Genomic DNA, 26,915 nt, shown 5'->3' with positions numbered 1-26,915 from the left:
CAGTCCTGGAGGAAAGTTTGAACCACTCCTGAGGGACATCCAGAACAGGATTAACATCAAGGCCATCCCAAAGGGCCAACGTTTACGCTGCTCCTGCCAGGCTGGTAATCATCGGATGGAGTTTATAACTTGAGAATTAAACACACCTCAGATGTGTCTGCTTGGACAGGGAGAGAGTGTTTGCATGGAGCCAAGAAAGCTCTGGGATGTAATCGAGCGATGAATCAATCCAGAGAGAGACGTCTGCTTCTGGGAAAGGCTCAGCCTTAACCCAGCCCTAATTCCCAGGCTCTTTACATCCTAAGGCTTGTTATTCAGTAATTACATGGAAAACAATCTAAACTGATGGAGTCCTCATTAAATTACAGCAGTGAGGGATGGAGGTTTCTGGGCATTAAATGCTGGCGTGATTGTTATTCACAGCTACCCTGCTATTCTATGCTACTGGTGGTGTGGGCTGGTGTGTGTGATATGTCCTTGATGGGTGAATAATTAACAGGAACGGACAGTCCCAAATAATGCAGGCCTTCCATGTGTCATTGTCTTCTACACTGATCATCTAAATCTACTGTTACAGTCTGAAGCTTTCCTCTATTTTAGCTTGTGTAACATCACTCACCGGGAACAGAGGAACAGTGTACATAAAAGTCCATTTTTAGGCCCACGTTTTGCTCAACTCTAGCATCTGGATTCCATATTAGCTCACATTCTGTATGAATGCACAGGGGAGCGCATACTCCAGCACTGCAGCTCAGGCTGGAATGCAGCCGTGAATCTGTGTCAGCTCTGGCTTTCGAATTTGTTCAGTTGGTGGAGAACCTGAATGGTCTACATATGTGGTAACATATTCCTTTTCTTGAAGTTACTTGGAGGACAGGAAGTCAATCATCTGTGGTGTTTACTGGGGAAAGGGGGGGGGGGGGAGGAGTACATCTGTTGAGCATTACAGCCATTGAGCTCTGCAGGTCCCAATGTTCTTTGCATGCTGTATGATTGCTATGATAGGAACAATTATCCAGCTCTGGTTGCTTTTATTTTTGTTCACTGAGATGTTGCATTGTGTTGCATCATACAGTAGAAAACAGCAGCATGACACAATATGCAGTGCTAATTGTTTTTTGTATCATAACTCATTGGAACAATGAGTCTGTCCAAGTGCGGTATCAAAACGTATCTATGTATCTAATCTGTGCTCATTACCATATTTGTAAGCATAAGTCTTTGAATACAGAATGTAAATAATATGTAAATGTGATTCATTGTTATTACTATGAAGTTGAAGCAGGGCTCCAAGTGGCTCAGTGGTCTAATGCACTACCCTTATGGCCCAAATGGTTGCAAGTTTGAATCCCAAACCATGCTGCTTTTCCATGAGTCCATGAAAGCATACTTGGGCATGCTTTCTCCTGGTGGGAAGATGGCACCCTCTCCTCTCCTCACTCATAAGTCATGTTGACTGTCACAGGTCTTAAGATCACGTCTGTTTCCGTCCTCCAGAAATGACTGGCTTTACATGTATCGAAGGAGATATGCTTTAAGTCCATACACTCCTACAGTGATTTCTAGTGCTAGAGGGAGCTACAAATGGGTGGGTCAATTGGCAGTAAAAGAGAAAAAGGGGAAATATTCAACACATTAAACAAATATAATAATAATAATAATAATAATAATAATAAAGGGGGGTTTTGAACCAACAACCTTCCAGTCCCAAACCCACTTCTCTTACCTTTAGGTCACAGCTGCCCCCGGTTAAGTGTTGCTATTAGACATGTACCATGAAACTACTGTGTGAAATGTATGTTTATGAGACTAAATAAGGAAATCCTGGATGGCTGACAGGTCTTTAGAGTTTAAGAGACTTACGATGACCCTAGACTTATTATTTAGTTATTAAATGTATTATTAAGTTAATGCTTATTATATGATATTTTAGTTTTGTAGTTATCAGTGTGATGACCCTTATGGACATATGGATAATTATGGACCCTCGGTGTTGATGGGGAAACAAGACTACTTTCAGTATTCGCCTGTCTTATTTCATTTCTCTAACATTCAGGAGCTGTTGCCATCCATCTCCCAGTGCTCCATCACTTCCTGTCCTTGTTTATTTGCTGACGTCAGTTGCAGTCACATCCCCAAATGAATATAAACTACTGCTGATTCCCATATGAGAGAGAGAGAGAGAGAGAGAGAGAGAGAGAGTATTGACTATAGACTCTCCTGGGGCTTGGTTTATCTCACAGGCATCGAATGGCCATGTGTACACATTGATCAATCCGGTGCCTACTGTGGTCATATAGTCATATTTAGTCAAAAGCCAGCATCTGTATCAAGAATATCATAAATGCTTGGACATTTTGGAAAAGATACATGCAGCAATCATGAAGTTGTACTGAGATGCAGGATCTTTTTCCTGTTTAAAAGATCTGATATGATCTGCTCTCATTGATGGACATGAAAAGCTTGCAGCAATCAAAATATATGACATTAGAGTGGTATATCAATACAGGACAGAATGCATAGGACAGTGATAACTATATAGTACTATAAAGTATTGGGACATATGCTCATTCACAGTTATTTCCCCAAATCAAGGCTATTAAACAAGACTTTATTCTGATTTTGTTGGAGTAACTGATTCTTACATTCAACTCATCCCAAAAGTATTGGATAGAGCACAATCAATCCAGAAAACACAGACACGCTGCTCCACAGCTCAGTGCTGGGAGGGCTTTATACCCCTCTAGCCCACACCTAACATTAGACATGGTGTCAATAGGTTAATGTTTATCTGCTCCACTCCACCATGTGTGTGCATGTGCACATCTGTGGCAGCAACGGGTGCAAGTTAAAGTTGCTGAATGCTTTTTAGAAGGGGTGTCCACAAACATTTGGACATGTAGGGTATATCTGTGGGTAATATATACTTATTTGCTGATTATTAGGAACATGTAATTATCAGTCTAACATTGGTATTACAGCTGATAACTACATAATTACCATATTCTGTATCGTGGCACTAATCCTAATCCTAACCATAACCTCAAACTTAATACTAACCCTAACCTTACCTCACTCTCAGCACTATAAATAATATATTTATAGAAATATAATATGTCATTGGTAAAACTGTTGGTGGTAGCTGCTAGTATAAGAAGTGAGCCAAAAACCAGCTGGTCATAGGTTCAAGTTCTTGGACTGGCCAACATATTTCTGAGACATTTGACCTCTCAGGCATTTCAGATATCTATCATAGGTTGAAACTAGTGGGGGAGTAGCTGGTAGCTGAGAGGTAAGGCAGCACCAGCAGGTCATAGGTTCAATTCCCAGGATTTACTGGTAACTCCACAGGCGTTTAATCTCCAATTGCCCCAGGTGGTGCTGCTCTGCTGGTGATAGTGTGCTGCTTTCAGACTGGGCATGGTTAGGCAGCAGAATTACCAAATATCTTATGGTTTAATACAAAGTAACTTAAGTTATTGGTTCTTTATATTAGTATCACTACAATGAGGTGTTGATTAATGATCGTATTGACCCAATGCCACAACAGCCCAGTTGCATCCCTAGTCATAACTTCAGCAGCCTTTAAACAGCTAAGAAAAATCTATAACCATATTATGTCAAGTAATATATAATTTCCTTTTTTCTTTTCAGGAGAAGCGGAAATGGCAAGCAGAGATTGAGGATAAAAGAAGACAGTTAGATGACCTTGTCCTGCAACTTCAGCATCTCAAGGTAAGAAATACTTTATAGCACTTCTGAAAATGTCAAAATCCAAATTGGGAGCGTTGAAACAGAAGCCCAGACAGTAATAATAGACTGAGCCTGACAGTGATGATATATTGTGTGCGTTTAGGCACTGGCTGGCTGAACAGTGACTGACATGCAGCCTTGTTCTACGTGATCCGAGTTGTCTGGTGATACTTATTTAATGTGTGGCAAATTTTAATAATTCTCTTTTTAACAGATTTTTATTCAGTGAACCTTTAGCCCACTCCTTTGGGTTTGCGTACCATAAGTGAATGATATTTTTTGCTTGTTTGTTTACTATCTATTCAATTAGTGTCATTTCCTGCTCCACGATAAAGCATCTCTGACTTCAGGAATGCTTATCACATAGACAGGGATTTGCCTCATTAAGTCAGAATCGCTGTGTGGTGTAATTGCCCACATTTTATGCTAGTTGCTTTTCACAAAAACAACCGTGGCCAAGTTTAAAGTGACTCTCAAAAGAGCTTTTTTGTTCTCAAGCTCTCTTGAGAAAAGACAACTTTAGGGGGAAAGGCACACTTGTTCCCAGAGACCGAGGGAGATCTGATAAAGCCTGGGCCCGGGGGACGTTTCTAAACACTACATCAGCACACTAGGCCGAGATGCAGAACAAACAGTGAAAGTTTACTAGGAATACAAGAAAGACCCAAAGCTAGCATACTTTAGCTAGCAACCTTTTGACTCCTACATGAATGAGAGATGCAAACAAAGCCAGGAACAAATGAATTGAGATGAATGAGTGTATATTTACTGTGTCGTTTAGGGTGTTTTGGGAAGTCGGGATGGTGTAAATGAAGGACTAGTCTGGAAAAGAAGAGCAGATCCAGGAAATGGAATGTTTTTTTAGCAGTGGGTGTTAGCGGAGTCTGAATCAAATTCTCACTGGAAAATGGTCGACCCAACGGACGCAGTAAAGATTTACTGGGGTCATTGGGAAGTACTGGGGTTTTCAACTGGGAATGCAGTTATTTCCGCTTGATGTGGAAAAATGAAAAAAGTTATTGGATGAATTTTGTATGCAATATTGGTTTATACCAAATGGCAGCTTGCCTTAAAAGCTCATACTAGCTTCATTTAAGAGCATAAGAGCTCATATTAGCTCATGTGCTATTGTTTTTCCATTTTTGTCATAAGATTTAAAAAAAATGTTTCTTGAGATGCCGCTTAGATCTTTACAAGACAAAAAAGTGTAGCACAGTGGCTATTACACTACTCTGTAAGACCTAACTGCACTTTTTAATGAAATAATTAAGTTCACCTTAGTTAAACACTAAATAAATGTGGGATCACTTAAGCTAACTGAAGCCTAACTAACTTTAAAAAATAATAGTTGTGGTGCATTTATTCACTTGAGTTTTACTGACTGAGTAAACTGGTCTGGTTCAATGAATGACCTTATGGCCTTATGTTTGGGCAATGCAATCTTGAATAGTAAAAGTCTCACCTTTCCCATTGGCTCTTGGCACCATCTATTTGCATGCTAGCTGTGTCCTCCCCCTGACTCACCTGCTGTTGGGTGTACATTTCTATTTTATATAATGCTGAAGGCTGTAGGAGCAAGTTAGCATTTTCTGTACTCTTGAGTGTGACTATTTGTTATTATTATTAAGGAATGAAAGACTACAACATTGTTTAAAAATCTAAGTTATTCATCTTCAGTTGAGATTTTGGGTTAAATTACTCAAAAGATTAAATTAAAAACTCTCTGAGTGTCTAATGTATTTGCTCTAACATACAGTGTTTGGCATCTTAAGTACATTTATTACTATCATATAAATATAATTTTGTAATTTTTTTAACAAAGTTTAACTTAATCTATTAAAGGCTATGAGTTGCTTCAAAGTTCTTTAGTAAGGGTGAACTTTCCTGGGCTTACAGTGTGGGCCTTCCATTCAGACCCTAAAACAAACAAAACAACAAGCAAAAAACTATGGTAATACTAATATAGGCTAGATCCTCTATTGTGCCAAACTAACACTGTTGCTTATGAGGTTTCGTAGTGATTTTATGTTTAACATACATTTGTGAATCATGTAATAGATGCTGGATGCAACTGCTTGTATGTCACAGTTTTACAGTGACTCTTGACTCTGAATGAATCATTTTTGTTGACTTATTTTAGTTTTAGTATTTGAACCTTGGTACTTCCAACCACAAATACATTAAATGAGATTCAACAACACTTGAAGAGTTTACACAAAAGGCATGATAATTAAATGAAATAATATTGCATCTGGGTCTATCCTGCAAGCCTAGAAGGCTCTAATGGTTCCCCCTGGGCAACAAATACCTCTTTGCCTCTTCCCACTTTATAGCAAGTAACTTCATTATGGTCAGCACTATAACACATCAGCATGAGCACGAAAGGCTACTTAAAGAAACCTTTATATCCCAAAAAGTAATCTAACATGGAGTAATTACAATATCACTAACAAGCAATGCTCCAACCCGTAGTGGCATTAATATAGGATCCAAACCAAACTACTTTCTGAACATTACATAACATTTAGCAGCATTAGCAGAGCTTTCAAACTGCTTTATGGGTCAAAACATCCAGCGGGGTCTTCTTACAGCGAGCGAACAGGCAGTGCTGAAATCTCAGATGCTGTGCTCTGCTTGCTGCCGCATACCTTCAACAGCTTGTGAAGCGGTCAGCAGCATTCCTGGGTTCTCAGGGCTGACCCTTAACGTGAGGATGGCTGACTGGAGCAGAGGGGGCCCATGGGTTTTCACCAGTTTAGCAATAACATCCAAACACACACAAACCCTGGCAGTCTGCTTTCTACAATATCTATTATCTGTAGTAAACTGTTGAATGCGTTGTACATCAGAGATCCTCCTACCAAACTCGGAACCTACAGCGTGTTGGAAGCTGAATGAATGGTTTTCTTAGATGAGACTGAAATGGTGTGAAACTAAAGAAAGTTCATGCCGAGTCAGGTTTAGGCTTTGACTGACAAAACATTTTTCATAGAGCCTTTATGTTATGTGAAGGTTATTAAACCCCTTATACCATGTGGTTGGGGTGGCAGATAACAGATAACACCACTACCTGCCAGTGAGCTAACACACCACGTGAGAGACCAGGGTTTGGGTGATTATGCTGCGCTACACCAATAAGAGTCCTTGGGCAAGACTCCTAACAATAGACGGGCCCGCCTCTGGAATTTGAGTAACCTTGTAAGTCACTCTGGGTAAGAGCGTCAGCTAAATGCCATAAATGTAAATGTATGTAATCCCACACTTCAGTTCTTCACTCTCATAATTATGTTACTGTCATAATTAACATCAATTTAAAAAAAACTGGGGCCCTAAAATAGTACCCTGTGGGATGCCACAAGATCAAACGAAGGGTCACCAAATAACTGATAAACTCATGGTTCAATGGATTAAATGAGGTTCTTCCCATTCACACATTTCATTTACAAGAATGGTTCTTTAAAGAACCAACAATTGAGAGCTTTTGAGGAACCAAATATGTTTCTACTGGCATCACAAAAGAAAATACTGTTTGTCAACCTCTGCTCAAATGTCAGTCTAAACACACTGTTTTTGTTTCATTTAGTCCAAAGCTACAAGGGAGAGATGGCTTCTGCAAGGAACGCCAGCAGGACCTCATGAGGATAACGAAGTACGGAGGAAACAGATTGAGCAGGATGACCTTCATGTTAAGAAACTAGAGGACACCATTCACAGGTATATATATTAATTGTATATTAACAAAAAATCTTAATGGCTCTTGGCTTGGACATAGGGTTCTCTGGGAAATAGCAGTGGCCACCAGCCCTGCTCCTGGAAATCTGCCCTCTTGCAGACTTCAGTATAATCCACACTAAATCTGTCTAATGACCCTTTCCAGAGTCATTGGTTAGCGATGAGGTGAGGTCTATGTGGTTTGGGTGAAGGTGAAACCTGCAGGAAGGCTCTGTGGTTTAGCCCATCAGAGCACTTTTTCTCAAGGTTAATGTCAGTATGTTTTGGCCTACAGCTTGTGCCATAACATCTCCTCCTTATGTAAGAAGCTATAAAGCTGCTAGCCAAAGTAGTGAAGCAATTCTGAGGCTACATTTTCAATTTCCTGAAATGTCGCCCATTTAGTCAACCGCTTTCCAAAACATACGAATTACGGTATTTCCTCTGCTCAGAGCTGGGCATCTGTTTTTCTGGTTAGCTACTCTTTTAATTAAGAGAACTTCAAAGGGTGGTTGACTTCCACATCATCTGGTATATGGTAATGTCATTCCATTTTGGTTTGCTCCAGATGTGATTGCAGGGTTCCTTTAATGGGATGCTCCACAGTGCAGCATATGTCTTGTTGTTTTTTACACCTTATTCCTATAAAATGGCAAAAACAGAAGCATCACAGCAGCTAATGCAGAAGCACTATGTTTATTTTTATGTACCTGTTGTCCTTCAGTGCAATAAGTAACTTGTTGAATGCTGCACTTTTTATATATCAATCAAGATCTTTTCAAGGGCAGCAACAATGGCTTTTTAATAGTGGTCCAATGGCGGGACTGAGGCCAAAGAACCAAAATAAATGCATAAGCATCAAGGGCATTGCTCAAATAGGAGTGAGGTGTCAGTAATGGCAGTGGATTAGAACTTGGAATTAGGATTTGTCATATATATATATATATATATATATATATATATATATATATATATGAGCACCCTATCAAATGAATGTATTCAGCCTCAGCTTGTCTAGTCCCTGTAGAGAGGTACTGCCCAAAGAAAATTGGAACAGTTACACATAAACTTATTGGCACCATGTCTAATGCCAGACATGCCAGGGCTTGAAGGGTATAAAGCCCCCCCAGCATTGAGCTGTGGAGCAGTGGAACGGTGTTCTCTGGAATGATGGATGGTGCTCCATCCAATATGTTTGGGGTGACTTGGAAAGATGGGGCTGAGGTGGGGTGTTGATCATCCAACAACCTGATCTAACTAATGTCTAATGCTCTTGTCTCTGAATGTGATCAAATCCTCACAGCAGTGCTCCTCCAAAATGTAGTAGAAAGCCTTCCCTGGAGGGTAGAGACAGTTACTCTGACAAAAGCAGGATAATCTCTTTTTTTTAATATCCTTGATTTTGGATGAAGCAAAGAATGAGCAGGTGTCCCAATACTTTTGTCCATATAGTGTGTGTATATACTCTCACATGCGCCTCAATAAAGTAGCTCCATTAAACACACATTCTTCTCTACCATTTGGTGGTGAAGTAGCCATGGCAGAACCCCAAATCAGCAGTGGGACTGTGAACATTCAGTAAGTTATTTGATTGTGAAAAGTCGCTCGTTTTTGGACGCTAAGTTGCCCTAATTGGGGGCTCATTAGATTTGCATGTGTTTTCATTTATGTGTATTTACGTCCAGGAGGCTTTGCCCACTCTGCAGCTGCATGGCTCGAGCATGTATGTTTGTGTGTGTGTGTGTGTTTGTGTGTGTGTGTGGGGAGCTGATCAGGAAGTTTAAAGCTGCACAACCAGGCGTGGGAGAGGGGTACTTTCTAAGTGAAAGCCTGCTTGGATTAATAGTCTCTCTGCTCTGTATGAATTAATCGATTGTCTTATTTGGTGGTGTGTTTTAAGAGATGTGTGTTCCACAAGTGGGTCCCTCAAGAGTGCTGTGTTGGAAAGTGGGCGATGCTCATTTTCATTTCTATTCGTGAGATAATGGAAAACATTAATCACATTAATAGTTGCTTTCATTGTGTTTTATTTTGGTGTTCTGACCCTTTTATATAATGGGTTGACTGATGAGTCAGTTTAACATGCGAGTGAGCACAATCCTTAATATGTACAGCTTAACCATATCTCACAATTCCATTGGTGTTAGGACCTCACTGCTAAGTTCGTTTGCTGTTCAGCGACGTCATGCATTGGAAGCAAGTGACGGATCTGATTCAAAGTTGAGATTCTTATCATGGGAGGGATTTCCTTTAATCTTAGGGTGTATCTTTTGAAAACATCTGCCCTGGGTACGTACACTTATTTCCCAGGGTGAACAGGAATAGGATGAGATCACATCTAAAATCAACAGCTGCTGGGATTTTAGACTTACCTTACTGGAACACTGTAGGCTACTGAATTCATCAGATCAACGTCACTCATGAAGGGCACTCTTAATGCACTTCCCATCTGCAGGTTAGAAAATCCCCTATTACATGGGGAGGCCTACTCCTGAACATGGAGAGCTGTGGTGTTGACTCGATCTGAACGTGTGGTCTCTTGCAGGCTGATCGACAGTTGCACCCCTCTAGAACTGTGAAACCATGTTAGTTTCTGTGTCCAGGAAAGAACAGAAAGGCAAATTCACTCTAAACTGTTTTTTAATGCAGTATAGTTTCACAGCTGTTGGGTGGCACAACAGTCTAACTGTCTGCTGGCCAAGTGCTTAGAGATCTTAAGTTTAAACCCCAACAAGCGCTCAGTGGTCCTTTGTCAAAAGCTTCCCAGTTTGAGAATGGCATGTCATGGGGGGAGTCTGACCTGTAAATGGGTTAGATCAGTATGTGTTGTTGACTAAACTGAGATGCAGAACTGAAAATGTGTGAGTTAGGAGAAGTTGAGTTTACCCATAAAATACTTCTGCAGTGACAGTAATTTACAGTAACAGTAATATTTTTTTACAGTTGGTCAGAAATGTGGCTTATTATTATATGGTGAATACAAATCCTATTATTTTTTCTGAAGCCTCTTAAAGACATTCAAGGTAACCCAGAATTTTTCTGGACAAATGTCTGGATCAGTATTAACGCACATTACCTCGACTTTAACCTGCCAGCCCACTCGTACAAAGTCCGGGGAATGTCCGAGTGAGCCCATGTGCGAATAGAGCAGGTAGTTTTCCGAGGAATTCTCAGTGGGCCTGTGGATGACTTTTCTCATGCGACTGATCCTATGCTAGAAGATCCTATGCTATTTCCACAGCATACTTTTTGCATCATACCGTGCCTCCTCCACATGCTACACAAACTCCGTCACCTTGCCTAGGCCACATGGAACATTCCCTGTGGTGAGAACACGTCCAACATGAAATGTCTACTACAGATAATGGCCAGACCTGATTCTCTAGACATTTTCAGAAGTTCATATGCAAAAAATTCATTTATAATACATCATATACAAACAAAAATTAGTGTCCAATGAAGACTTGCTATCTAAAGATAATTACTCTTCACACTGTAAAAAAAGATATGTTTCCACATGAAATAAGTAAAGTGCCTGTCTCAATTTTCAGCTCATTGAACATCCAATAATGAGTCATCAGAACAAAACTCTGAATCATTTTTGAGGCGCAACCTTTTTTTTAACAGTCCATTTCAGCACATTCATTCCTGCCTTTCAGCACCAGCCTCTATTTTGGAATATCAAAACATTCAAGCGCTCTCACTTGGTGGTCATTTAAAAAAGCAAACGTCCTTGGGCTCTTGGCTCGGCTCTCTCAGCGAGGCTGGTATTTTAGTCTGCCGGGCAGGGCTGGAGCACTGCTTCTGCTTTGTGGGCTGGCAGGTAATTGTTCCTAGCCTGAGAGGAGTAAGTAAGTGCATAGTCGTCTCTGCCAGGGAGAGCGAGGAATAAAATGTTCTCCGTGGCAGGATTCGGAGGGAGTGGCCGCAGAACAGAGTCCCCAAAAATAAACGACAGCACAGCGAGACACTTTCACTGCTGATAAAGACACAGAGATGGAGTTGCTAAGGCCGGCCTTTAAAAGGCTTGCAGTGGTGTTTATGAAAGCAGTATTTGAGAACTCTTGGAGATGGAGATTGTGGGAAGTGTTTGTAAATACTCTGCAGTGGTTAGATGTTGCTGGTCGGCCAAAAAAGGACAAAAATGAAGCAAATTGTGTTTTAGTTTCTGCAGCTTAGATGGCCTAGTTCTTTCAAAATGACAGATCGCTTTTATGGTACAGTCTACCTGTGGCAGCATAAAACATAAAGTTCCATTGCTTTTTCTCAGTTACAGCACAGCTTTTGACTGAACATTCACTGTATGTCCAAAGGTTTGTAGACACCTGCTTACACAAAGGTATTAGTAGGGAGTTTGTCCCTCTGCTATATGCTGTGTATAAGCTTCTCTTCTCCTCTAAAGAATTTACACTAGAAGTTGGCTCATTGCTTTGAGGATTTGATTTCATTCAGCCTCACGAGTATTAGTGAGGTCAGGTCACCTATGTTGGATGATTAGGTCTGGATCACAAACACCAGTATAACTCATCCAGAAGGTATTACTAGTAGATAGAGCTCCATGTCTCCAGAGAATACAACTGCACTGCTTCACAGCCCAATGCTGAGGACTTTATTGCTCTAACCGAAGCTTGGCCTTAGGTATGATGACCCCAGGCTCAAATGTGCAGCTTAGAGGTGCAAAGTCTTCAGTCATGACTTCATTGATGAGTTTTGCAGGAATTATTATAATCTCATTTGCAAGAATTACATTACAATGAAAAATATAGTCAGGGCCTGCTAATGTGGTGTCTATGGTGCAAGAAACCAAAACCAACAGTAGATATCCAGAAACCAGTGATGCTTGGAATCCCTCATTTTCTGCCACTGTTGTGTTTATCTTTGCTGGTGAGGGAACATCTTATCAGGAGTTTCATCAGAGGTGCAAAACCTTGGGTAATGACTTCATTAATGAGTTTTGCAGGATTAATAATGCCATGTGCTCGAATAATAATTAAAAAATATAACCCGAAGTCATTTTGGAGCATTTCTATTGGTCCATGTATTATTAAATGTCGACTCTATGTGAAGAACATCTGCCAAATTCGAATTATGTCAAAAAATTAAAAAACAGCAAAAATGCAGATACAAGGTTTTTGTCCAACAGTGACAAAATATAGAGTGTAGACCTAAAGTCTAGCCCTGTCAAGCATGAGCTGTGCAAGAAACAAAAACATGAAGGACTCTAACAAACCAACAGTAAATATCTTGTGTGAGTGAGTGATGCTCAGACCCCTTAAATTGCTGCCACTGTTCTGTTTATCTTTCAGACAGACTCTCTGTGTAAACTACTGTGTGACATGAGCACCTAATAAGGACAGTCAGAATGTTTAATATCACCTGTACCATTAAAGCAGAAGAGTGGACTGTTTAAAATCCATTATAATAAACATTAGATCAGGGAGTTTAGAGAAACAGTGGCAGGTATTCGTATACGTGCGGTTTGGGTTTGGGTTTTTAGGCCGTAAATGAATCTCGCTGTGTTTCGGAGCTGCTGGGCTGAAGGGAGAGGTTACTGCTGGGGAATAAATGTGGAATTCGTTTTTGTTTTTGGATTTATCCAGCTTTAAAGAGCCTCCAATATTTTTACATTGTGGTTATGAGGAGTGACTCATATTGCTCAGAACTGAAGATCCAGATTTGCTGTGTTTGATGACGCCGCCCATATTAACACTGATTCTGCTGACACTGACTTGGCTTCGGCTAGTTTATTTTTGGGGGTCATTGGACCCTTAATCGAATCCAGTCATCTCTTTTAAACTAGCACATCTTGTGTACTAAGAGGCTTTGCTTTGCCTGCCTTTGACAATCTTGGATTAGTTGAGCCTTTCTGCCAATGATTATTTCTGCCTCTCCTGTAAATGAGAGTCCTGGAAATTATCCCCAGAGCCATTTTTGATCCGGGTTCTGGGTAGCAGAGTTTGGAAATGTGCCTGTCTCTGTGCTGTTGTGGGAATGGAGACTAGCTCTTCTGCTTGTGTTCCTGTGGTTAATGCTCTGTTGGTGACAGCTACGATCTGATCTCAGACCAGTTTCTGTCTGGAATTGAAATTAAGGATACTGATCTTGGATCAGCACACTTGGACAAGGTTAGGGAAGGTTAGGGAACTCTTGTGGAGGTCATGAAATGACCTACCCATGCTTAGCCTTCGTTTAACACATTTACGCAGCTTCTTCATACCTTTCTCCTCACTTTCAGACTCCACACAATGAATCGGATGCTCTTTGTCAAAGCTTAAACATGATTGGCCCTCTATTTTGTTCGATGAAACCTGATCCCTGATTCGTAGTTTTTCCAGCATCTTACATGTAGCAGCTAACAAATACCATTCCATTAGGTTCTGGCCCCGTTTAACCCCTTGACCATTTGTGCAGAAATGGAGCAAAGAAGCTCTCTCTCTCACTCTCCAATGCTCCAGATGATGACATAATACGGGGGAGGCCTTTCCCAGTGCCTACTCTCGCTAATCAGAGCCAACTGGAACTAATGTCACAGCAGACAGGAAGTGGGAGAAGTGGATCAGGAAGCGAGAGTGGGAATGGAGCCTGCATGAGGTCATGGACCCTCCACAGCCAGATGTGTCCAGCAGAAGATGACCATCTCCGCCTGTGCTGTGGAAAAAGAAAAGGCCATGCTGATCAAAGGCTATGAGAGTCGTACGGGGCAAGCAACGCCCACTAGGATAGGAACTCATGACCAAATGCCAGGAGCACATGGAACAAATGGGGTCACACACTGCCAGTTCACAGCTTTTATACTGCAGCTTGGGCTGAGCTCTCCACAGAGAGCCCCTACTGGACAGACAATTTAGAAACAATAAATAATCCATAAAAGTGTTGCATAATTAAATATTTTATTATCATCATACACTATATGGACAAAAGTATTGGGACACCTGCTCATGCATTGTTTCTTCTAAAATCAAGGGTATTTATTTGGTGTCTCTACTGTCCAGGGATGGCTTTCTACTAGAGTTTGAATCATAGCTATCATAGAATAGATTTTCCCATTTGTGCAGTTTAATCAAAGTTTCCTGTTTAATAATGTGACGCCTCACTGATGCTCTTGAAGTCACTTGACATGTAATGAATATGTAAAAAAAATACCCAAATTTTATTTTGTTTTTGTGTTATTAGTGTCAGAAATTGTCCTTTTGTACAAAAATACACATAAATAGAAATACAAGTTACATATCACTCACCTATGATCATTTTTCTGATTGAAAAAAAAATAATAAGAGCTTACAGATCTAAACTGTGCTCTAAATGAGCTTTCCTGCTCAAGTGGAGAAAAAAGACAGCACATCCAACAGGAAGAAAAGCCCAATATAGAGTAATAAAACAATATAGAAGCACACAGAAAGTGACAGTTCTATAGACTGATCTGTCCAGTGGAACATATATTTAACACGTTAACAAATAGAGGTCTTATTACACATTAAGGCATTTTACTCAGTAACTACAGGTACAGGACTTCTATACAAACTGGTGGGGCAAATCTTAGAATCTTCTTAAATAGAAGTTTGTAATAACACTTTTGGCTCGCCAACAGGCCAGTCGATTTTCAATGGCCACTAGCAAGCCTGCAAGACTCATCTTAGGACCATTGTTGTTTACCACGGGGTGTGATTGCAATTTTCAAATACCTTGCCAAAGAAAGACTATGTTTATCAGATATGACTACAAAATGATGCACCAGTTTAGAGGCCTATGAGGCATTGATTGAAAGTGTCTACATTAGAATAGGTAACAATTATGTAAAGTTTAAAGTGTTAAGCAGCTCGTTAAGGCCATATTTATACATAGATGTTATTGGAGAAACCCACCAGCAGAGATCTGCTGCCCTGTGCTCAGCATGTGGTCTGAATGGGCTACATAGAGTAGTGGCTTTTCTGAAAAGTGATGACTGGACATTTAGAAAAGTAATTAACTGAAGTTAGTAAGTAAATATATTCATATTTTTTTTATATTAAGGTTTATCTAGAAATATGGTCTTATTTTGGAGCTCAATAAGGCAATGTTCAGGTCAGGCTACTGAAGAAAACTGCTGACAAAGTTGCATGTTGGGTTATAGAATTGCAAGTTAGCTAAATACAAATCTTTGGCAAGTGGCTCAGAAGAGTGAGCAGTTATACGGTAGTAGTACAGAGCAATACTTTTCTCAGAAGCCACACTGTTTAGCTCCAGGTCAACCCCAGGCCTTTATAGCATTGTACAGGGAATATGCTGTGCTGTAAAGGAAGTGGTGCTTTAGCAGTTATTAAAGATAATATACAGCATGTGCCGGGTCCCCTCTTCCTTAGCCCTGCACAAGCCCAGCCTTCACCAGTACACAATTAGGCCTCACAGAGGCTCTGAATAAATCCCATTTACAGTCAGGGAGGGAGATGCACAACGTGGTGATTGAGCAATTTCCTTGCCTCTCCTTTATTTTTCTGCAAGTCATGAATTGGGGATTCAGCAGCCCCCTTTGTGGCCCTGGCGCCACAGGCTGTGTCAGTACCACTGGGACTAAGGCCTCACAGATGGTGCAAGGATATATCAATCTTGAGCCAGAAACTGTAACAAAGCATGTTATTATATGCAGTCCAATATTGTTGCAGTCAGTTTGCCTCGACTCAGAAGTCTTTCTTTACAGTGTTGTCCCAGTACAAGCAGTACTAGAACCCCCTAGACATCATGAGGAACATCATGAGGAAAGCACTGAGCATGAGCACTGTGTTTGCTGTCCTGATGCTGAAGTTCATTTGTGGTTGTTTTTTGCTGTGGGCTCGCTGAAGGTCAACTGCTGCACTAACCTCAGTCCACCACTAGAGAGAGTGATAGAGCTGCTGCTGTTTTAATGCTGCAAATGGAGAAGCTTGCCTTATTTCAGGGGTTTCGCTTTGAAATCAGCCAATGACCAAAATGAAAGCCTTTGTATTATTGGAAACATGCAAAAACTATGAATGATAATAATAACAGTTCAAAGGCAGGCTGTAACGAATCTTCACTTTCAACTGGGGGAAAAAACAGAACTACAGGGCTGAGACGCTTCCTCTTTGGCCTGTCTGGCCAAACCCACTACTGGGCTATTGAAAGTATTCTCTCACAAACACCAAGGCTACCAGGGACTGCCCAGTGAATGATGTAATCGCTACAAAAATATTATGAAGGCACAGCAGTCCTTCAGAACAAGTTTTTTTCCTGAAATATTAGAGAACACTGCAGGGAATGTTTATATATCTGACAATTCAGACTGTAACTCATTTAAGTGACATAATCAACCGCGACAGAGAGAAAGAGCATTATTATTTTATATTTTTTTTACATTCACATGTAACTTACTTATTTGTTACTTATATTACAGGGGAGGGTCAATGTAGTGTCCCTACATGCCCAAGGACTCTTATTGGTTGGAAATTGTCTCCCACAAGGTGTAGTAGCTCACTTGCAGGTGGTAGTGTTATTCATTGCACCACACCAACCAAATAAATCATAACTGTTATTATTAAATAGCATATTTTTCTGTATTATAAAAGCAGTGCTGTTTAATACAGTTCTATGACCTATATTATTTATAAAAACGTAATAACACATTTTATTAGTAGTTTTTATTAGTATTTGGTAACATATTTTATAACACATAGTTATATGTGTGATATGCAAATGTATTTATTAGTTTATTCATGTTTTGGAAATAATTTGAATAATTACTCATCTATTATTATATAATCTTGTATTTTCATTTATCATTATTATTTTTAATATTGATAATAATACAAATAATATGAATACATATGTATATGTGTCATTATAAATGGTTACAAATTATCTGCATTTATTTATGTAATATAATATATAATATATATTATATAATATAATTTATATATTATATAATATATATTATAAATATAAATATATTATATTAAATACTTTTTATTACATCATAAAATCATAAAACATTTCTTTAAATAATACAAATAACCACAACAACCACAACAATAATGATTATGATGAAAGCTTACTGTAATTCCCATATCGGCAAAAATGGTAAAAAGTCAATAAAACAGAATTTAGAAAAGTAGACTAACTAACAATGTAAAAATAATGGCTAAAAATATACCAATATGTTTATGGGTTTCTGCTGTATGTCCTTAAAGCTATTAAGCAGTGCAGACTGAATATATACCCTTTCAGCATCTACAGTGGCTTGAGCTCTTTATACAGTGTCTATATTTGAAACGTGAGATATCTGAATACTATTATCTCAGGATTCAGTTAGTTTGTATGACAGATCTAATATTAACATAGAGACTTCTACAGCTTTAATCTCATGTGTTCGAGAGCTGCAGTCCCTGAGGTGTCAGTAAAGAGCCGGGCGTAAGCACAGTACATTGTGTTCCTCCTCACAGGCCTGCTCACAGTATCACCGTGTTTTTCTCCTGGCCTGTTGTCGGCCGGTGTGCTTGGTCGCATGCTAATTGACATTGCATCATGCCAACAAGCTGGAAACCAGGCACATCCATGCCTTTTTGTAAAGTGGTGTGACGGGGATTCTCTCTCAGGGTGGTCATAATAACTGTCCATTACTTAAATATAGTCACAGTCATTTAGTGTCTGATGTTTACTGCTTTGGTTGTGCACTGGGCTACAAGGCTAATACATAGCCACCCATTAGTGTGATGCATGCCTAAATCACCACACGCTTGTCTTAAACACACTGACATGCTTAGTACTCTCAGGTGACTTACTTCCTGGCACTGTGAACTTCCATGAGTTGTTAGCTACATTAGCCTCATAGCTCCAGTACTAAAGAAGCTCATTTCAGGCACCAAACACGTCTCGGCCGATTGTATTTTTTAGGACAATGCACTGCATTTAAAGCACCACCAAAAAGCTCTGAGGAAATGATGGAGCTTATGGTTAGTGGTACGTCTTTTCAGCACAACAGCTATATCTGAAACTGTTTAAAGTGTAGCTGCCCATGTTACATCTTGAGACATCTGTAGTAATCTATTATCTGTGTATTCTTAGGCGCTGGCTGCTGGGTTTGGAGATGGATTGTTAGGGATCGTGGGAAGGCTCCTTGGCCTTTGTTATTGTGGAGCCAGTAACCTCAGTGATGAAAACAATAGCAGGAAACTCGCTTGGGTGGAGGTAGAGTGGGTTCCTCAGCCGCTGCCTTCCTCATTGGCTGCCAGCATTCAGAATGAGCGAGATGTTGCTCCTCTGGGAAAATGAAAGAATGTGTGCATGCATGTTCATTTAATGGGAATGCATTTCATTCATGTTTGCACTCTCTATGTCTGTGTGACCTTTCTTAAACAACCCCCACTCATTGAGCTTCATGATCTGACTGTTTGGGTAGGTTTTGGGGTGTAAGGATACGTGTATTGGGGTTTGGTACTGTTCAGATACTGTTAAGGTTCAGATCCTAATAATTGAAACCATTATTAATTCACTTGAGTGTACAGTTGCGATCTAAGGTTTGTGGGCTCTCAGTGGTTTCTCTGAACTGTCCTTTTAATGGACTATAACTTGCCAAGGCCTCTTGACTTCCTGCTAGTGATCATGATTGACTACAGCTGGCTGCTTCTCTGTGCCCCCATAAAAGGGGTTTGTTTGACAGCACTCATTGGATTGAGCAAGGAGCTCAGTGAACTGAAGACATCTGAGAAGGATGATTATAGATTCACACAAGTCAGGAGTGTCTTTTGCAGCTCTAGATAAGACGAGGGTCTTAACAAGCCTAAATGGGCAGGATTTCACACTTCACATTAGTCTTTTACATGATGTCTTGTCTTTTTGTTGTGAGGACACACACACACTACCCAATAATAAAGCAAAGAGAGGGTCTCACATATGTGATGAGTTTCATTTCTTGTGTCAGTTTATATATATATATATTTTTGGTAATAGAAGTATGTGATAACGCTTTTGGACCACTGGCGGTTTTAAGGGGTTAAAGATAACTCCTAGTATAAGGGGTTAAACAATGTAGTATTTTATATGTATAAGTCAAAGGAAATTCCCCATGTATCAAATGTTGTGTAAAATAAGTCATATATGCTAAGTGCTTCATCTCTAGTTTTATTTTGATAATTGTTGAAGGTCATGGAAACACTCCAGTTTTAAGGAAAGGTGGCATTTCCTGGCAATGATGGTTCAGACTTTAAAGGGTTAAAAGCATTCACATTCTGCTCAGCTCCAGGCCTCTCGGTTTTAGTGTGAGGAGGTATTTTTCCCAAATGCATTTAATGCATATAATACCATACATTGCATTATGTATGGTGTACATAATGCAAAATGTACACCAATCACCAAAACACACAGTATAATGAACTACACTGTGCTAATGGAATGTAGAGTGATGCTCCCTTTAATAGGAACAGCAGCAGGAGAGAGGCTGTCTGAGTGTGTGTCCCAAAGCAAAGCGCTCATCTGAATAAGCAAGAGTGTTTAGTATGCCTGCAGTGTGTGTCTTCACCTTGAACACAGATGCAATTTTCTCTTGTAGTACCATGTAAGCAGGAGGGCTCAGTTATGAGTAAGCAGAAAAGCTATAAAGCTGTAGAGAGGAAGAAGAAGAAGAAGAAGACGAATAGTGGGTGTCAGGCACTTATGGAGCCATTTTATAATAAAACTAGTAGAATTGTATTAGTCAAACAGACCTGGAGTCATTTTTGGCTTCCATATCACAATAAATACAGCTCTGCTGACAGTTAAAGGCTCAGACACCACATCAGCATTCTCAGTCTGAGCTGCATTATAAATATGGAGAGTGGATTCTGTCCAGCGAGCTCACAGCTGGAGCTGAGAGTGAAAACGGTGGATGCTGTCTGAATAGCAATCATGCTAACAAGACAGGTCTAGGATCCATCTTGTGAATCACTCAAGTTTAAAAACAGATTGTGAAAGCAGGCTGGCTTGTGTTTTTTCTTTAAGATGGGCTGTTTGCAGAATTATAGGGTCTGTTATTATACACCATAGAGCTGAAGCTTAAACTGAAGTACCGGCAGACTTCACTGACTGGGAGAGGTTAGAGCTCCGGGCTATTGATGACAGGGTTCGATGCCCGGTTCAATACCCGGGCTCGGCAAGCTGCCAATGTTGGGCCCTTGAGCAAGGCCCTTTACCCTCTCTGATAGATGCCCACCACTCTGGGCATGTGTGCTCACAGTCACTGTGTGTGTTTCACTGGTGTGTATGTGTGTGTTCACTGCACGGATGGGTTAAAGGCAGAAGACAAATTTCATGCCCAACACTAATGGTCAATACGATTGTCTTGTTGTTATCTGGAAGAATTACAGTACTGCTGGATCAGGTCCAAGCAAACAGACTTTAATAACTCTTGTACTTCATTGTCATGATTACAAACAAACTTATCATCTATATTATAATTGATTATTGATTATTGATTAAACAGTATTCTGATATAAATCAAATCCATAATAATGCCTGTGCCTATATTCTGTTTGTTGACTGTGGATGGATGGATTTGTCCTGTAGACTGGGATCAGGGTCAATCCAGGTCTAATAATTTCATTAATAATTTAAATATGTGGTATCAGCCAGCCAGCCACACAAAGTACCAAAGCAAGCAGCAGCAAGTATACCTGGTGGTTCATAGCAACCACCTGGAATACCATAGCAACTGCCTATAAACCACCTAGCAACACTCTAATAACCCTATAACATCATATCAATCACCTAGCCACATCCTACCAACCAAGTAGCAACATCATACCAACCACTTAGCAACATCATATCATATCATCATATCAACACCATAGCAACCACATAAGATCGCCACTCAAACCACCCACAACATTATATCAACCACCTATCACCATCATAGCAAGCACCTAGCAATATCATATCAACCACCTAGCAACACCATAGCAACCACTTAATCACTATAAAAACACCTGGATTATCATAGCAACCATTTAGCAACATCATAACTGCCTGCAGGGGAACCATGTAAGCTGCACAGCCATTCTGAGCGCTCTTTTATTCTCTTATAATGTGTTTATCTGCTTCAGAGAGTCCTATTCTCTTGGCTGCCGAACACACACACACACACACACACACACACACACACACACACACACACACACACACATCTATAACAGAGGAAATGTTGTTTTTGTGTTTTCTGCAGATTGGAATCAGAAATCATTCATCTGGAGAATGAAGAATCGCAAATATCCGCCAAAGAGCAAGTGCTACGAGAGAGGCTGCGGGAAACAGAGCGCTCTATTGAAGACCTCCAGAAAGTAAGACGTGCTAACTGCCCCTCATTACAATGAGAGCACACACAGAGAAACACACACATGCACAGCGTTCTGACTGCAGCTTGCTGGTGGGAGTGAGAAACACGGATATGCAGCTTCATGTGAAACCAAAAGGTCACAAGGAAAAAAAATGTGGCGAGCTTTATTTAGTTTGGGCCAGAACAGAGGCACTTTTCCATTTTCGTCGACGCCATAATCGAAGTTCCAAACCACAGAGTTTGCTGTGTATGAACACAGGCCATCCATCTCAAACACTGTCTTTCTTTTTTCTGTTTGCAGAGTCTGCAGAACCAAGATGGAGGTACGAGCTCAATGTTCCAGCCTTTACTTTCCTGCTCTCTCATAAATATTGTGTGTGCAGAAGAAATAGTTTATCTAACAATCTTATTTTAATGTTACCCTTCAGTGCCCCAGTGTAGTCAAACACATGCTTTTCATGTGGTTCCTCAATTTGGCTGTGGAGCTGCTACGCTAATGTTGCTAACAAGTAATGGAAGCTGATGTGTACTAATTAGCAACATGCTAACTGCATGATTAAATCATCATACATTACAAACTACACATCATTCAAAATAGATGCTGATGGGCTGATGTGATTTCTGACACAGCGGCCATATTGAAGCCAACATTTTGGCTGCAATTTTGTCCAAGATAACAGCCTGCCATACAATGCTAGAAACCTCAGTTATTTTAATGTTGTGATGAGTGATAGGCAGCTGCGTAATTGGCATCACCTTGCCTTTCCTAACAACCATAGATGTAACAAGCTAACTAAGGTCTGGGATCTTGGTAAAAGCTGTCTGAGAGGTCATGTCTCCCTTTGCAACTTTTGCATGGTGTTTTTTTCCTTTATTTACTCTCAAATGGTACAAAACCAACGTTCATACCATTTAGCTTTGCACAAGCTTTTGCATGCATGAATGAAAACTGATTCTTAAGCCAAAATCACCTCACAACCATTTCATTTTAGAGGCCTTAATCCATTGAATCCTAGGTTTATGGTTCAGTTAATATTCCCAATGCAGGAACTACTGTGAATTATTTGGTAACCATTTGCTTTAGCATATCTTGTGGAGTCCCACAGGGTTTTAGTGTACGGCCTATGAAACTGCTAGGACAATAATGTAGTGAGCTTACATACAGAAGTTCAGGTGCAGGAAACATCTCTGGAATGTGTGTTTCACTCTCAAACCATGTCTTTTACATTGGTGATTTAACTATGCAGAGATTTCAATGTATTACTGAAATCCCCCTTAAATCTTTACCCATGTCACCAAAAACAAAATACCCAGAATTCCATTTAAAGCACATTTTAAGTTCAAGAACATGTTTGTGCACCTTGCCAATGACATGTATGACTGTATGGAGCCACTGAGGGATCTACCATTGCCCCAATAAATGTCTCCATACCCCCCTTTGTGAGGCACTGGGGTCCCTCTTGAACACATTAGCCCTTTGGCCAATTTCCCTCTTGCCTCAGCTAGACTATTGAACTGCACACACAAGGCAATGACTCTGCAATTTGTTTACAATGATCCACCTATTCACGGGGAATCCCTACAACCCAGCGCCGCCATTGTTTCACTCTAATACACTCACTCTGCTTTTGCTGTATAAGCAACGAGCTGCTTCAGAGAGAGAGAGAGAGAGAGTCATTATTGCAGAGGGGGTGTTGGGAGAGGAGGGGCAGATTGTGGAATGGGGGGTGTGGAGGGGGGGGGTGTTGGTCGGACCACTGGGATCCAGTTTTATGTCGTCTTCTGCTCTCTGCCTGACAGATGCAGTGAATTACATCTGCTCCCACATCCCCGACCTTCCAGAGCTGAACTCCCAAGCTCCGGCCACAGCTTCAGGGGACCGCCACCTCCCAAGGAAACCTGGTAGGTGCTTGGCGAGGGAGTGGGAGGGGCAGGGCTAGTGCCAGGTTTGGGCCCAGGCCAGCGCTGGGCACGGTAATGAGGATTACAGATGGAGCAGCAGTGAATCAACAGGACACCTGGGAGAGCTGAAGGGAGGCGTGCTCATTCAGAAGTGCAGTGGGCTGTTAGAGATCCAAACTTCAGGATTTAGATTTAGAGGACGTGGGAAAATATGTAGCGGCTGCTGTGAGAGAATAAGTGCTGATGAACAGCGTGGAGAAGCCTTCAAACGAGCTGCCAACCAGATATGGAATACTAAACCAGTAGAAGAAGTCTAGGAAAGTGCTTTTTGCAGAGGAGTTTGAAGACCTCGTGTTCTTGATTTTGGGGGTTTCTTGATGAATGTTTAAGGCTTTAATTACCTTTAACTTCACATTGGATTATTCAGAAAGCTTCCCGTTTCAAATGGTACTAATGAATATTCATCTAGAAAAGGGTGTAGTTGAATCCAAATAGTTCAAACTGGTCTTTATAATTGCCTGCTTGACTCTTTTCAAGGTCAAACATTTCTTATTTTTAGTTTTATTTTTGGATTTCCGTGGATCTATCTTTGACTGTCATTACAATTTTCACATGCTTTTTAAAAAAAAAGGTAACATTTTCTTTGAACAGTCCTTTGTAGATGTATCACAGATGCTCACCTGACATTTACTCAACTAACATTCAGCTGAATTCAGCTGAACTCTACATTCAGATCATTTCAGTCACAACAGTTACTGCTAAAACCTTCTGTTACAAAGAGGATATAATAATCCTAGGGCTTCCAGTAGAGCATTCCAGTAAAACAAACAACTGAGCAGAAAGTGAAAGCAGTTAGGTGTGGTTAGCAGCACTTACAGCTGTTATTCGTTAATCAAAATGTCTGATGTTGCAATAGTAGAGGCGGTAAGTCTGAATCTTAGAGGAATGCACTGCACAAAAACATTGTCACTGATAAGTATCTGTGAATTAACAGCTTGCCACACTACTGTAATGCATGCCCAATCACACTAAGTGGACATTAACCCACGCCCCTCTGCACTCTCCCCCCTTGTCTGAAGCGCTATACGCCATGGAGATCAGCGTGGAAAAGGACCTGAAGACAGGCGGCACCAAAATCCTGTCTGCCTCTCCAGTAAGCCCTGAGGAGGCCCACCAACGGGGCGTCAAGGTCTACGACGACGGCCGGAAGGTGATCTACGAGGTGCGCTCCGGGGCTTCCACCACACTGGAGAACGGAGTACACCCCTGGAGCTCGGACAAGGTGGAGGAACTGATGGGGCGTGTGGGTCAGAGCCATCAGAGACCCGACAGCACTCGGGTCATAGTCACACCGGCTGGCTCAGAGGCTGTAGACGCCCAGCAAAGCTTCAGGGAGCAGATCATGCACAAGGAGGACAAACTGGAGATGGTCCGTGGACAGCAGGGCAAGCCACAGGCCACCGGCCAGGTCCGACAAAGCTACGAGGGCGAGGTGATGGAGACACCCGAGGCCACAGCCGAGAAGCCTGTCACCATGATCTTCATGGGCTATCACAGCGTGGAGGATGAGGAGGAGAGCAAGAAGCTGCTAGGCTTTGACGGCACCATCAAGGCCGAGATTGTGCTCATCGACGAGGACGACGAGAAGTCCCTGCGGGAGAAAACGGTCACCGACGTCTCCACGATCGATGGCAACGCCGCTGACCTGGTCTCGGGGCGGCCCCCTTCCGAAGCCACTGAACTGTCCTCCGAGGGCAAGGACGAAAGCTCGGCCAAGGAGCCGCCGCCCGCAGGTACCGAAAAGAAAAAGCGCTGCCAGTGCTGTACTGTCATGTGACCTTCTATTCTTCTCCGACTTCTCTTTTCTTGGAACACATTCACCAAGGCTCTGCCTCCCTTTCCGAAAAACAAACAAACAAAACAAAACAACAGCCTCACCTTGTTACTAACAGCATCTCCACCATCTCTGTGACGTGAGAAAAGCACATTCTCTCTTCTCCTGTCTTCTCTGACTTCTTTTCCACAGAATGGTTTGCTCTTTTGCTGTCAGGTTCTCAGGACCCAGAGCAGGATGTTGTGGGAAGGTGGTTTGAGGAAGGGTGGGGATAGTCATTAGTATAGGATACATCAGAAAAAAAGGATTTAGGGGGAAATCACATCACATCAACATTACAAACTGACGGTAAACCAAAATGTCCAGAGTGAACAGGCAAGGAAAGAACTAAGCCAGGTAACAGTGTACAGTATATCTATGAAACCTGGGATCCCCAAAACCATCAACATTTGATACTTTAATAGAGCTTTATAAAATGGTAGCATAGATTTACTTAGAGTATTCTTTGTAGAGAACGCATCTTATCCATACATATATAGATATTTCATAATTGAAAAAGACGTATTATACGGCATTACACCTGTTTGCCAGTTCGCACATTGTTCAGTGGCCTTACTGAAACATTCAAACTTCACCAGAACCACCATACGCTCGGCTTGTCTTTTTATTTTCCTCTGTTTACGCTGGCAGGTCAGGCTGTCTGAATGAAGACGGCTGCTCAGCTGTCGTGACTTGGACAGACCTCACAGGAACATGGCTGCCTATTTGTGCCTCTGTATCGCCATGGTTTGTTAGGACAGGGTTCATTTATGCCATTGTTTTTTTAATGTTTTTGCTTGGAGGAAGAGATAAAAAGGTCACTGAACTGATTTAGACTGATCAGTGCACAGGGAGTCTTGAAACGAGTTATTTAACTATTTGAATCTCTTAATGAAAGGTTCATAGGAACCTCTGTAATAACCCATTAAGTTCAGCTCGTTCCTCATTTCTGCAGATTTCCAGATTTAAAAAATTTAGCTCCAGATAAAATGAAGTGAAGTGAAGTGCTAGGTACTGCCGTTTCCTCAAACCCACTGAGAAAACCAAAAAGCCATGGTGTAGCATATTCCTAGTTTACATACAAAAGTTGGTGCTGAGTATTACGGGACCTTTTTGGCACTAACAGGAGATGCCATCAGCAACTAGGATATGTTGCACATGTACAAATACTTGAGATTATACAGTACATCAGCATCCTCAGTCCACAGAATTCTGAACATCAATCTCGAAAGGACGCTCGCAAGCTCTCACCAGCAAGCGAATCTTATCGTTTCTTAGGCGTACATCAAGAAAATATCAACAGCAGCAGACAACATAGCTCTAGACATAAGTACACAAGTACAGGGTTCCCGAGGGACAGCGTCTTTTAGCACTTTTACCATC

The 26,915-nt window shown here is 41.1% G+C and overlaps 1 protein-coding gene across 2 annotated transcripts in view; it reads left to right on the top strand.

Annotated features, from left to right (window-relative positions):
- The window catches only part of palm2akap2 (PALM2 and AKAP2 fusion), a 123,529-nt gene that overhangs the window by 33,812 nt on the left and 62,802 nt on the right, over nucleotides 1–26,915 (top strand). For both annotated transcript variants that reach the window (XM_072658049.1, XM_072658048.1), the window contains exons 3-8: nucleotides 3,655–3,735; nucleotides 7,337–7,467; nucleotides 21,647–21,761; nucleotides 22,059–22,080; nucleotides 23,558–23,659; nucleotides 24,739–25,452. In XM_072658049.1, the coding sequence (XP_072514150.1) occupies nucleotides 3,655–3,735; nucleotides 7,337–7,467; nucleotides 21,647–21,761; nucleotides 22,059–22,080; nucleotides 23,558–23,659; nucleotides 24,739–25,452 (1,165 nt within the window). The remainder of the gene's footprint in view (nucleotides 1–3,654; nucleotides 3,736–7,336; nucleotides 7,468–21,646; nucleotides 21,762–22,058; nucleotides 22,081–23,557; nucleotides 23,660–24,738; nucleotides 25,453–26,915) is intronic.

Source organism: Salminus brasiliensis, chromosome 16 (assembly GCF_030463535.1).
Source record: "Salminus brasiliensis chromosome 16, fSalBra1.hap2, whole genome shotgun sequence".
NCBI lineage: Eukaryota > Metazoa > Chordata > Actinopteri > Characiformes > Bryconidae > Salminus > Salminus brasiliensis.
Note: the sequence above shows the minus strand (reverse complement) of the source record. Positions and strands in the feature narration are given on the sequence as shown.